This window comes from Bacillus rossius, chromosome 1 (genome assembly GCF_032445375.1).
Source record: "Bacillus rossius redtenbacheri isolate Brsri chromosome 1, Brsri_v3, whole genome shotgun sequence".
Taxonomy (NCBI): Eukaryota; Metazoa; Arthropoda; class Insecta; order Phasmatodea; family Bacillidae; genus Bacillus; species Bacillus rossius.
The window spans coordinates 235488818-235501894 of NC_086330.1; the positions used below are offsets into that span (position 1 = coordinate 235488818).

General features: G+C 36.0%; 1 protein-coding gene across 2 annotated transcripts in view; it reads left to right on the forward strand.

Moving 5' to 3' along the window:
• Nucleotides 1–13077, forward strand: part of LOC134527377 (DNA topoisomerase I, mitochondrial) — a 275543-nt gene that overhangs the window by 233575 nt on the left and 28891 nt on the right. For both annotated transcript variants that reach the window (XM_063360011.1, XM_063360012.1), the window contains exon 17: nucleotides 12194–12343. In XM_063360011.1, coding sequence (XP_063216081.1) covers nucleotides 12194–12343 — 150 coding nt within the window. The remainder of the gene's footprint in view (nucleotides 1–12193; nucleotides 12344–13077) is intronic.

Here is a 13077-nt window from a genome sequence, read left to right on the forward strand (position 1 = left end):
ACGTTATGGCTGTTAATATATGTTATTTTTGCTTGCTATGTGTTTTAAGAAGGTATTTTGTATTTTATTAGACATTTTCTATCATTAGTAATTTTTATGTAATTATTCACAAAGAAGTCGCTGTTCTAGATTTTTACGTGGTTAGGCCTACTTATTCATGTTTTTCTCAATAAGTTTAATTTTGTAAAGTAATTCGTATTATAATTATTGTTCTTAATTTTCATTAACGTGTGGAATAATTCTAGAACACGGGACTGTGTCTGATGTGTAGAAAGAGAGAGGCATAAGAGACATGTAAGTGTGAGTGAGAAAGGAACAGTGCTTCCCCGCCAACCGAGATAAAGACTGTAATTCCCCCCCTGCATGGGAACTGAGTGATAACTGCTCTCTCACGGTGTGGGAGAGAGAACGAGAATGGGAGTCCCCGATTTCGAGGTGAAATTGAAAAGAGACTGATCAGGGGAAGCCCAGATTTCTGTGTGTACAAGATTTTTTCATGTGTTGTAACTTGTTTTGTGATTGGCTAATATCTGTAGAGTGAATGAAGCGTGCGTGTGATTGGTCGGTGAGGTCATGTGACGTCTACTCCCTGCGTGGAGGAGACGAGTTCGTGAGTTCACCAGTCGTCTGTCGAACGCTGGACGAGTAGGTCGCGTTCGATGGCTTCTCGCTAAATTATCATGTAATTTGCGAAGAGATCATTTCACGTTGGTGGTCGGAGCCAGGCCTATATTTAAATCAACCTAATTGTCTTTTTTTTTTTTCGTTTTTTTGATATAACTTAATTAGAAATTGCGGCCACCTTCGTAGGCATGTTGGCTCGGGGCGGAATTCGTTTTCGCTGGGTGCGGTTCTCTTCGAGGTCGTCCCATTTTTTTGTACTTGCAGTAAAACATTACTGAAGGACTCAATCTACGCGATTATTTTCCGGTAATTTCTCATCATGCGAGCTACCAGCAGTTTTTCGACGGGCAGATGTATGTGGACTGAATGAGTAACCTCTTTTGAAAGTGTTTGGAATCGTCTGTGCAACATTTTATTAAAACATAATAAAAAACATCAAAATTTGCAATCGGCGTTGAACTGTTTTATTTTGTATATAACGGTTCGTTATATACAAAATAAAACAGTTCAACGCCGATTGCAAATTTTGATGATTTTATTTTATTTTAATAGAATGTTGCACAGACGATTCCAAACACTTTCAAAAGAGGTTACTCATTCAGTCCACATACATCTGCCCATCGAAAAACTGCTGGTAGCTCGCATGATGAGAAATTACCGGAAAATAATCGCGTAGATTGAGTCTTTCAGTAATGTTTTACTGCAAGTACAAAAAAATGGGACGACCTCGAAGAGAACCGCACCCAGCGAAAACGAATTCCGCCCCGAGCCAACATGCCTACGAAGGTGGCCGCAATTTCTAATTAAGTTATATCAAAAAAACGAAAAAAAAAAAGACAATTAGGTTGATTTAAATATAGGCCTGGCTCCGACCACCAACGTGAAATGATCTCTTCGCAAATTACATGATAATTTAGCGAGAAGCCATCGAACGCGACCTACTCGTCCAGCGTTCGACAGACGACTGGTGAACTCACGAACTCGTCTCCTCCACGCAGGGAGTAGACGTCACATGACCTCACCGACCAATCACACGCACGCTTCATTCACTCTACAGATATTAGCCAATCACAAAACAAGTTACAACACATGAAAAAATCTTGTACACACAGAAATCTGGGCTTCCCCTGATCAGTCTCTTTTCAATTTCACCTCGAAATCGGGGACTCCCATTCTCGTTCTCTCTCCCACACCGTGAGAGAGCAGTTATCACTCAGTTCCCATGCAGGGGGGGAATTACCGTCTTTATCTCGGTTGGCGGGGAAGCACTGTTCCTTTCTCACTCACACTTACATGTCTCTTATGCCTCTCTCTTTCTACACATCAGACACAGTCCCGTGTTCTAGAATTATTCCACACGTTAATGAAAATTAAGAACAATAATTATAATACGAATTACTTTACAAAATTAAACTTATTGAGAAAAACATGAATAAGTAGGCCTAACCATGTAAAAATCTACAACAGCGACTTCTTTGTGAATAATTACCTAAAAATTACTAATGATAGATAATGTCTAATAAAATACAAAATACCTTCTTAAAACACATAGCAAGTGAAAAATATCAACCCTAAAATACATGAAAACGGTAAAATATAATTAGAAAGACTTTTTAAGAAATATTTACATTCATGAAAATAGTTTAAAAGAAAAATTATTTAATTAGGAGGGCAGGGTTCTGCAACATTACACGGTATTTGCGAAAAAAAAATGTTAAAAATCCGAAAATACCTTTATTGTATGCTCTTCAACTTCCTCTTTTCATTAAAAGCGGCAGAGGTAAGAAATTCCAAATACTTTAGAAGATATTGAATTTTTAAATTTCATCACAATACCAGTGCATTAATGTGGCGATTATATTGTTTCTTGTTTACGTACGAGTATCTACTTTTTTTATTGGATAATGATGTCACGTGATTGTTCGTGATAGGCCAGAATTCAAACGAACCAATACGTGATTATTTAGTTCATTTATTGTTTAAAACGGTGTTTAGTTACCGCCTCCAACTTAGGTGAGTTTTTAACGTTTCTAATTTTAAAGTCTTATTTGTTATTTTGATATTGTTGCGCAAGTAATAAGTAACAAAAAAAAATACGTGAGTTATTACTGTGCATTCTTTGTTACGGGTTTGTTAGGTAAGGTCAGTTACATTATAAATAATTTAAAACTAAAGAGTAATTAAAATTAATTCACATTATTTTTAATGTCGGCTTAGTTTGAAAGTATTAATAATGTAACTGACCTGACCTAATCAACCATTTTATTAATTACGCATTAACGATTCGCGTATTCACGAACACACAGCAAAATAACAAAAATGGCGTCGCTCGAATGGTTCCACAGGTCTTGTATTGCAAAATTAAAAAAATTCTATATCTCCTAAAGTATTTGGAATTTCTTATCTCCGCCGCTTTTAATGAAAAGAGGACGTTGAAGAGCATAAAATAAAGGTATTTTCGGATTTTTAACATTTTTTTTTCGCAAATACCACCCAACTACATATTTACCCAAGTTAGTAACACTTTTCTGGCACTACGAACCGAGTCAAGTATCGGTTAAGGTTATGGCTAACCAACATGTGTTTTGTAATTAGAGGCATTATTTTCTATCAAGCAGAATAAATTTTAAATTCAAATTCTAAGTTATACATTAAACATTTCTGTAAGTGTGTATTTTTATGTGTATGTGGTTTGTCTCATATAAAAACTATATCACTTAAGTATGTACAATGCAGAAAAGAAATTGTTGCCATCAAAAACTTAACTTAAGAATCTGTAATAAAATAAATATATTAAATAAATCGAAACTCAGCAATAAATTATCACTACCATCAATATTATGTTATATCCTGTAATGAAACTAATGTTTAAGAATCCCATATAATAGGCGTCTGCGAGCAGAAGATTTTCACTTCGAGTCGAGCTCGAGCGAGTTTGCTAAAATACTCGCGAGTATCGAGTCGAGTTCGAGTTTTTTTTTAAGTTTATTGCACATAAATTTACTGTGATGGAGTAATAAAATGTGAGAACTTTTGAGGAAAATATGGAAATAAAAAAATAAACCATTATCATTGTTAGCCTACTAAATAGATAGACCTACATTAGAGGTCTGCGAGCCTAAGAATTTTACTTTGAGCCAAGCTCGAGCGAGCCTACTTGAAAGTTCTCGAAGCTTGAGCTTTTGTGATACAGTTACACTTTTGGGAAATTATTTTTACCTTAAACTTAGTAGGTATAATGTTTGAATAAAGTATTAAAATGAAGTGGGCTTATTAATTTTGGGTAACTATTTACAGAGTGCTTTTATAATTTGCACTGCTAGGAAAAAAAACATGTTTTCCATTGAATCTAACCTGTTTCCATTGGTTCATTAGTAACTGATATCATCCAACTAACATAACCACAGTTTACAAGTACGTATATGTTTGTGTAAATGTAACATATCTTTGGAATAATTTCATCCTTGTCAATTTTTCTGGAGTCCTTACTGAGCTTCAACTAACAGAGCACCAAAAATCATGTTGTTTGCAGAAAAATAATTTGTTCTGCACGTCCAGGAGTTAAATTAGCTCTACGATTGGAGATGGTGTTTACAGCAGAAGAGAAGCGTCTCTCGCTGGCAACCTGTGTGGCTGGAATGTTTAGTAAAATTCTTGGCAAATATGTAGAGTCGCGGTATATGCAGAAAAAAAATGCTAAAATTCCGAAAATACTTTTATTCTATGCTCTTTCACTTCCTCTTTTCAAATCAACCGGCGGAGATAAGAAATTCCAAATACTTTAGGAATATCGAATTTTTTAATTTTCATCACAATACCTGGGTATTCATGCGGCGATCAACATTGTTTCTGGTTTACGAGTATCTATTATGTTTCTTATTGGACAATTCTGTCATGTGACAGTTCCGTGATTGGCCAGTATTCAAATGAACCAATACGTGATTATTTATTTATTTATTTATTTATTTATTTATTAATGTTCCGTCGGAGGTATCGCGACGTAGGTGAACGGCTACATCATTTCCTTCTAATGGCAAAGGAAATGTACCCGCCTCCAACTTAGGTGGGTTTTTAACGTTTCTAATTTTAAAGTCTTATTTTTTATTTGGATATTGTTGCGCAAGTAATAAGTAACAAAAATATTTTACGTGAGTTGTTAATGTTCATCATTTGTCCGGGTTTGTTAGGTCAGGTCAGTTACATTATAAATACTTTAAAACTAAAGAACCATTGAAATTAATTCACATTTTTTTTATGTCCGCTTAGTTTGAAAGTATTAATAATGTAAATGACCTGACCTAATCGACCATTTTATTTATTACGCATTCACGAACACACGGCAAAATAACAAAAATGGCGTCGGTCTAATGGTTGTACAGGTGTTGTATTGCAAAATTAAAAAATTCTATATCTCCTAAAGTATTTGGAATTTCTTATCTCCGCCGGTTTTAATGAAAAGAGGAAGTGAAAGAGCATATAATAAAAGTAATTTCTGATTTTTAGAATTTTTTCCCCGCAAATACCACTACTCTACATGTTCAAAATTAAAAAATTGGATATCTCCTAAAGTATTTGGAATTTCTTATCTCCGCCGGTTGATTTGAAAAGAGGAAGTGAAATAGCATAGAATAAAAGTATTTTCGGATTTTTAGCATTTTTTTTCGCATATACCGTTACTCTACATATTTACCTAATTGTTTAACCTCAAAATTAGTGTCAAATATCTGTAACTTGTCATTAAGTTTAATCAATTTAAAGTAATAAAAATAGAAGCATTTTACTTAATTCAATTTACACTTGCAAAAAAAACTTACGCACAATAAATTTACATGGAAATTAAAGTCTTTTTCAATGTCCTGTAGTCTGAAATATGTTTACTCATGTCATCAAATGTAGAGCTGTACTGAAGAAGCCGATTTTGCCAATATTTAGTTGAATCGGCATTTCTGCCAACTTCCAATACTCTTGTTAATTTTCGGCCGATATTACTTAAAAACGAAAGAGACTGCCATAACCTAAAAATCCACGAGTACCCTTTTCACTTTTCGTAGTAGTACTGCATTCTTTCAGATCACATTATTTCTTAGCAACATGTGCCAACCGTACATATCAAGATTTAACATCCTTTTTTTTCAATAATGTTCTTTAATTTTAATATGTCCTAAATAAATACATTACCATCACGGTAAATACACATCTCGGTTATTACGGCAACTATAGTGCAAATGTGGTAACTATCATGCTTCTGCAGTAGTTATGGTATCTACAAAGAATCTTTAGTTCTTTTTATGGTAATTATCTTAAGATAACTATTGGAATTGTACTGTAGTTATGGTACATCATCCATATTTCTTCGTAAGTTGTTGTTCATTTGTCTTTTCTTCATATTTATTTTTACGTGCGCCATTACTGGCAGGAACTTTCATAAAAATTTTAAACGGGACTTTATATCACACATTTAATGGCGTAAATGATGAGACCCCGAACAATTTAAACGCTTTTTACAGTAAAATGCGGGAAATGTTTCCGCATAAAGCGGGAAATACTTCCGCATAAAGCAGGAAAGTGATACATTAATGCTATGCGGAAAATTATAGAAGTAAAAAAAATTAATCACGGAAATTCGTAAATCCCGGGTACGTAAAAATGATGTGTTCATGTATACGGTCGATCATGTTACATTATAAAGTAAAGGATAATAGTGCTGTAAGACTTTTATTCCGATATAATGAGTCTTTTTTTTATAGGCACAGTGCAAGAAAAGCTCGCTCGAATTTCGAGTTGTTGAAAAGCCACGAGCTCGAGTTCGAGTATTACTAAAAAACTCGACTCGAAACTCGAATTTCGAGTACTCGCAGGTGTCTACCATATAAACACAGCAGAGAAATTACATATCACTAAACACGTTATCCAGAACACCTGTAATTAAAAAGCATACATTAGCACATTTACCCTGAGCATATATTCAAATGCTGTATTTTTTTATGGTTACAGGTGTTAACAAAAAGTCATGACAACAACCTACGTAGAGTTGAATTTCTACTCAAGTTTTTTAAAATGCATTCTAATTATTGACAATTATGTTTCCTATCCTAACCAAAATTTACCAAACCTACTTTCATGTAAATAAACCTCATTTGGGTTGGGTTAGGTTACATTATGTTGGTTGAGGCTAGGTTATGTTAGGTTAGTATCTGTGTACATGCCCTTACATTTAATATGTTTTGCTTGTGGGACATTACCTAATATATAAACGAAAATATAAGAACGTGTCTGTTTGTAATTTGCCCGACATTCAAAACAAGAAAGCTGCGAGGAAGGTACTTTTACACTATTTTACAAACACGCCCCAACCTAACGGAACGTTTTCACGCACATACTTTCATAACGTGTTAAGTAGTCACTCACTTTTTCACGGTCGTGACGCCCAGATCTAGAAGAAATGCTGTCATTTCTGCGACATCACCCTGTTCCAGTTGACCTGTATTTATTAACATCGTAACTCTTCGTGCCACGTCGATAATATCGTGCTGTCTCCTTCTTTACATTCATTTTAATAACCTAACAAACCGTAATAACTAACACAAAGTTACACTGTAAAAGCAATAGTTCACTACAAGTAACAATTAAGACAACCCTTTAAAATTAGAAAATTAATTAGTACACAAATACACTGGATGTTTTCGGAAAATCAGAAGTCGTTTTGAGCAAACAAAAACAAGCGTTCAACATGGCTCGGGCCGACACACAGTTACGTAGGTGATTCATCCGCAACAGCTTGCAACGTCATCTGTAAACAAAATAACTTAACTTTCGTAAATATTAAACAATATTACTCCAGGATCTGGAAGTAAACATATGTGAAACATTTTCAGCAATATTTATCGTTATTCTATTTCTTCAAGTGTGTAGCCAACATACCGATAAATATCGTTGCCACGCGTGTTTAAAAACTTACATATAAAATTAACAAATACAAATTATTTCAGTATTCATACACACGTACGGAAACGTAATAGCTTGATAAATGATGTCGTCCTATTTTGTTTATTTATTTGTCAAACAAATTGCACAATAGTAAACCAAATATTCTTAGTTCCATTTTTCAACAGTTCTTCCCAAAAGTACGAACTTACCGTGCGGCGACTATAGTGTGTGCACATGTAGTCGAATATTGATGTTGATATCTCGCCGATTGCATGTAACGCGTGCTCTCTTGTCGAGTGTCGAGTTAACTACATTTGATGGCCCGCACTCTTTCTTGGTAAGTGTGTACTACGGTGATAATTTTCCTCTCCCATTACAATTCTGACAAGGACTTGTATCTTAGCGAAATACCACTCACTGACTCACTCATCATGAGATCTCTAAAACTATACACCCGATTGACTTGAAATTTAGCATAGTTACTCATTTTGTGATGTAGACGCTCACTAAGAACGGATTCTGCGGAAATCCGATCCCAAGGGGAGTTTCGGCGGCGTAATGTATCAAAATTTCCAGTTTTTGGTAGGAAATCACCATGGCAACGGCTGTTGCTTTGTTGATGCTTCATTCGTCTCTATGGCAACGACTATTTCATTGTTAGTGCAGTCCTCATCACCGTTAAAATTTTGCGGGTACTTTAAATATCAAAAATTGTCCTTTTTGGCAAGTATATACAGTAGAACCCTGTTATAATGTTATTGCTGTGCGCATGGTCTGCCTTCCCCTTGACCGCCCCTTAGCGCAACGACAGTGTCTAGAGGGGAAGGCGTGGCGACCCCTCCAAATCAAGACGATGGAGTGTCAGCCCGTCTTACACGAACGCGACACAAGGGTTATAACACATGAACTGCATGATGTAATCACAACTGGAAAATACACTACATCGTTAACCCATGTCCAAATCATTCAAACACATACATATTTACAAAAATAATTCAAGTTAACAGAACATCAGCATGCTAACAGTCACACTATTTGTTTGCAGTCATAAAAAACCTCTCTGTGAAAAAACTATATTATCATAAATAAAAATGCTGCATGTGTTAAAATTACTCTTTCTTTGAAGGCTTGGTTATCAAATTATCATTTGGTTAAGGGTTTTGTAAAAATATCATTTTCTTAAAGGTAAAATACAGAAAATTTGCGTTTTGTCACTACTTTTTCCGTCATTAATGTTCGACGCAAAACCGCGTGTTGATTATAGATACATAATTTTAAGATGCCAACGTAATATTTTAATACTTAGATAGTTTTTATGTTATTTACCTAATCCGATTCTGATGTGAAGCTGGCATTTTCTGTTTCACTAGAGGAATCTTCATCTGTATATTCTTCAAGATTAACAATAATCTTATCTATTTCAGTATCTAATAACCTATCACTGTTTCAGTATTCATTCTCGATTTTTTCCACATGCCGGCAGCATTCTTTCCATTGCTCTTTAGAGTAGCTACTAAACAGCTGTTCACATAATGTCTTCTTGTCTTCGAGTGAGGATGATATTTCTTCGCACACTTGTCCTTTAATATATCCCCACACTAAGTCAATCGGATTGAGGTCAGGATGATAGGGTGGAAGCCTGATTACTTCGTGGGAGTTCATTTTAATGATTTCGTCAATTTTGAAAGTTTTGGAAGTGGGCACTTGTTTCACAAGTAATAGTAGGTTGGCTTTTGTTATGTCAGAGGAGAAAGCTACGTTGTTTATTTTTAGCCACTCTTGAATCACTTGTTTGGTGTTAGCGGAAGTCGGCTTCTTATTTGTCTGTACATTGTGATAACTTGCATTGTCGAGAACAATGACGGAGTTTTCAGGCAAATTTGGAAGCAGTTTATGTGTAACCCATTTCGAAAATTTTTACAAATTCATGTCATTATGATAATCTCCCGTTGTTTGTTTTGACCGGAATATCAACAATGCATTCCGTACAAATCCCTCCTCTCCTCCTGCATTCACAATCATTAAACGCTGGCCTTGCCCGATTGGCTCTGTAACACCCAGCTCATTGTCCGATTGCCAACAAGAACTAACGCTGTGGGTAGCATGGATGTACGTTTCATCTACATAAATGATTGAACGACCATCGATTCGAAACTTGCGCATTTCTTGTAGGAAACGCCCCCTCCATGCTGCTATATCAGGCTTCTCAATCAAAATCCTTCTCCTTGACTGACACTTCGTCCAACGGAATCCCAGTCTCTTTAACAGTTTTCTCAAAAATTCTTCACTGCAGTCCAAAACACCATCATCTCGCAAAGCCGTCTTTAATTTATTTAAAGTTGGAACAGTTTTCCTGACAGTGTAAAATTCATGCACTTTTCTCCTCGCAACACCACACGTAAAATCGTCGACTTCTAACCTTTTTTTTTTTTTTTTTTTTTTTTTTTTTGCCAGTAGGTGTTGAAAAGTTCAGACCAATTTTACTTTTTTCTTTCCCCTCAGCCAAAATCCTTTTTACCGTTGATTCAGACACACCCATCGCAGCACTTGTCGCTTCAGTAAAATTGTATTTTAAACCGTACAGCAACTTCTTTTCTTTCAGATGCGTCGCAACGTTGTATACAATTTCACTTGCCTGTCCTCGCAAGGGTCGTCCTGCCTGGAATAAGGTTCGACTTAATTCCCGAGGTTGATGGGATAGGCTTGCTTGTTGTACCGTGTAACCCAGGTCCCGGCATACCGCGCTGACGCAATCCTCACGCAGCCGAGTGAAGCGCGTAACTGATCCCCTCCACTTCCCCTGGCGGCTATCACGTGACGGTAGTGTGCATCACGCCTCAAATTGGAGTCTGCGCAGGTTCACAAGTATCTTGCCGGGCTATATTTTTATTTGTGAGCCGCCACCCCCCGCATGTCCTTTGGGCACAGTACTGGAACAAGGACTAACGACCGAGGCTACACGCTGCAGCCACCTGAAGGAAGCAGCAGGTCACGACCGCACCAGTCAATCACAGCACAGCGCAGCACTCACATAAAAAATAGCAGTATGCAAATTTCTCCCCCTCGCAAGGAGGCTTTTTGACAGAGAATACAAGAAAAAATTAAGAAAACTAGTTACATCATTTTTAATCAAACAAAAAATTACATGGAAAAATATATCAGTCAATCATGGCACATGAAAACAGTTTTTTGACCTACTTCCCAGCATCTTTTTTTCTCACACTCTTTAAACGCCCTATATATATATATATATATATATATATATATATATACATATATGTATATATATATATATATATATATATATATATATATATATATATATATATATACACATATACACATATACACATACTAGCTGCCCGACCCGGCTTCGCACGGCTATACTAATGGGAAAAAAATAATCCACATCTCCCATTTACAGTAATGGTAAATAAAAAAAAATTCAGTGAAAACTTATTACAATGCTGTATAATGTACCGGAGAGAAAATGAATAGCACCGATGGTTTCCCGACTCGTGCACGCAACGTACAACTGATGTACCCGTACTTCGCTACAGCAGTCTACAGGCAGATCACTCTTGCGCCGCTCATTATACATGCCCCTCCTTGTGGGTACGCCACTGCCGCGCGATACCCGTTGCCATGGAGACGCAGAAGGCATGAACAATGCAAAATACTGTTCTCATGCAGACAAAGTACCCACTGTTGCCTGGTTTTAACCACCTATGCTATGGGATCTAATTTTCGGAAAATGTCATCCTGCGTAACATAAGGAACATTACTTGAAAAAAAAGGGCAATTTTTGATATTTAAAGTACTTGCAAAATTTCAACGGTGATGAGGACTGCACTAACAATGAAATAGCCGTTGCCATAGAGACGAATAAAGCATCAACAAAACAACAGCCGTTGCCATGGTGATTTCCTACCAAAAACTGGAAATAAAAAAAAATTTAGGGGTGGACTACCCCTAACATTTAGGGGGATGAAAAATAGATGTTGGCCGATTCTCATAGATACCGGATAAGCACAAAAAATTTCATCAAAATATATATATATTTATTACACAACCGGCAAACTACCACAGCTACTAGTTCAAACAAAGAATTATGGGGAGAGAGAAAAACACACAAGGAAATCATCATTCAACTACGAATTTAAAAAAAAGTCATCCTTAAAAAATAAATGAAAGCACGTAAAAATGTGACCAGACAAATAAACAAAGGGATAAAAAATAACATATAGGGGCTTATTTACTGTAAAGAAAACAAATTGTCGGGATTACTTAAATAACATGAAATAATGTAAATTATGATTATAAAAACATATGGCAAACATATAAATACTTCTTAAAAGAAATAAAGACCTGTTATTTAAATGATACCATAATACCTAAACAATGGTCTGACCATAAGACTTTAATAAAGTGTTTACTAAACCATTTACAGCCAGAAGGGTAGTATCCTGGGTCTTTCAAAGGTGTACGTATGTATGTTTGTTTTTTACTAACTTTTATAGTAGGTGATTGGGCATTTTAATGCATTTTTTTCATGTGCACATTTTATTTTATCATAAGCATTTGAAGGTGTTAAAGCATGGAAATTGTTCTAATGAGTATTTGTACATGTTTTGGTTTGCAGAGACCTGGAAAAGCGTAAGAAGCAGTTGGACCGCATCCGAGAACAGTTAGCAAAGCTGGAACTTCAAGCCACTGACAAAGAAGAAAATAAAGAGATAGCTCTTGGAACATCCAAGTTGAACTACTTAGATCCCCGCATCTCTGTAGCGTGGTAAGTCTTATTCGTGATTATAGTCAAATCCAATAGCGATTTCGCAAACTGTGATTCAGGGATTATGGAGTTGTGTTGAAGGTGTCTACATGGTGGCAGAGGAAGGCAATGCTTAATATTCAACTTTGCAGTGATAGCCCACTCGCATTCAAACAGACATGAGTATTAAAGCTTTTGCTTTGTCTATTGTTATTGAAGTATAGCAAAATGTAATAAGTCCAAAACCAAACAAGATATAAATGCTACAACACTTAGTTACATTGAATTTTGGAATGGAACTGGTCATCAGAATCTATCGAGGTGCGTGACCTCTGTCCCCTACCGATAATAAGACCGGAAAGACTAACAGTACAGCAAACTTTTCCCAAGCAAGAAGCAAGTGACCAGGCAGCCCCACTATCCAATAAGCATGGCTTCCTCTGCCACTCTCAGAGCTTTGTGGCATTGCATGCAACTGACTTATCCCAAGTATGCAGTGTATTCCAGTAAGGCAGTACAGTGAAATTCCGTTACAACGTACTTCAGAATAACGTATCTTTCAGTTCAACGTATGATTTTAAATTCCCGCTCAAAACACCAATGTAAACAATGTAAAAATATTTCACTTTAACGTTAAAAACGTATCCTACCTTTCAATACAACGACCATTCTTTTCCAGTTATCAGGAAAATTTTACATGATAGATACTGATTTTGCGCAGGGGTTCTTTAATATAAATGTACATTACGATTAAT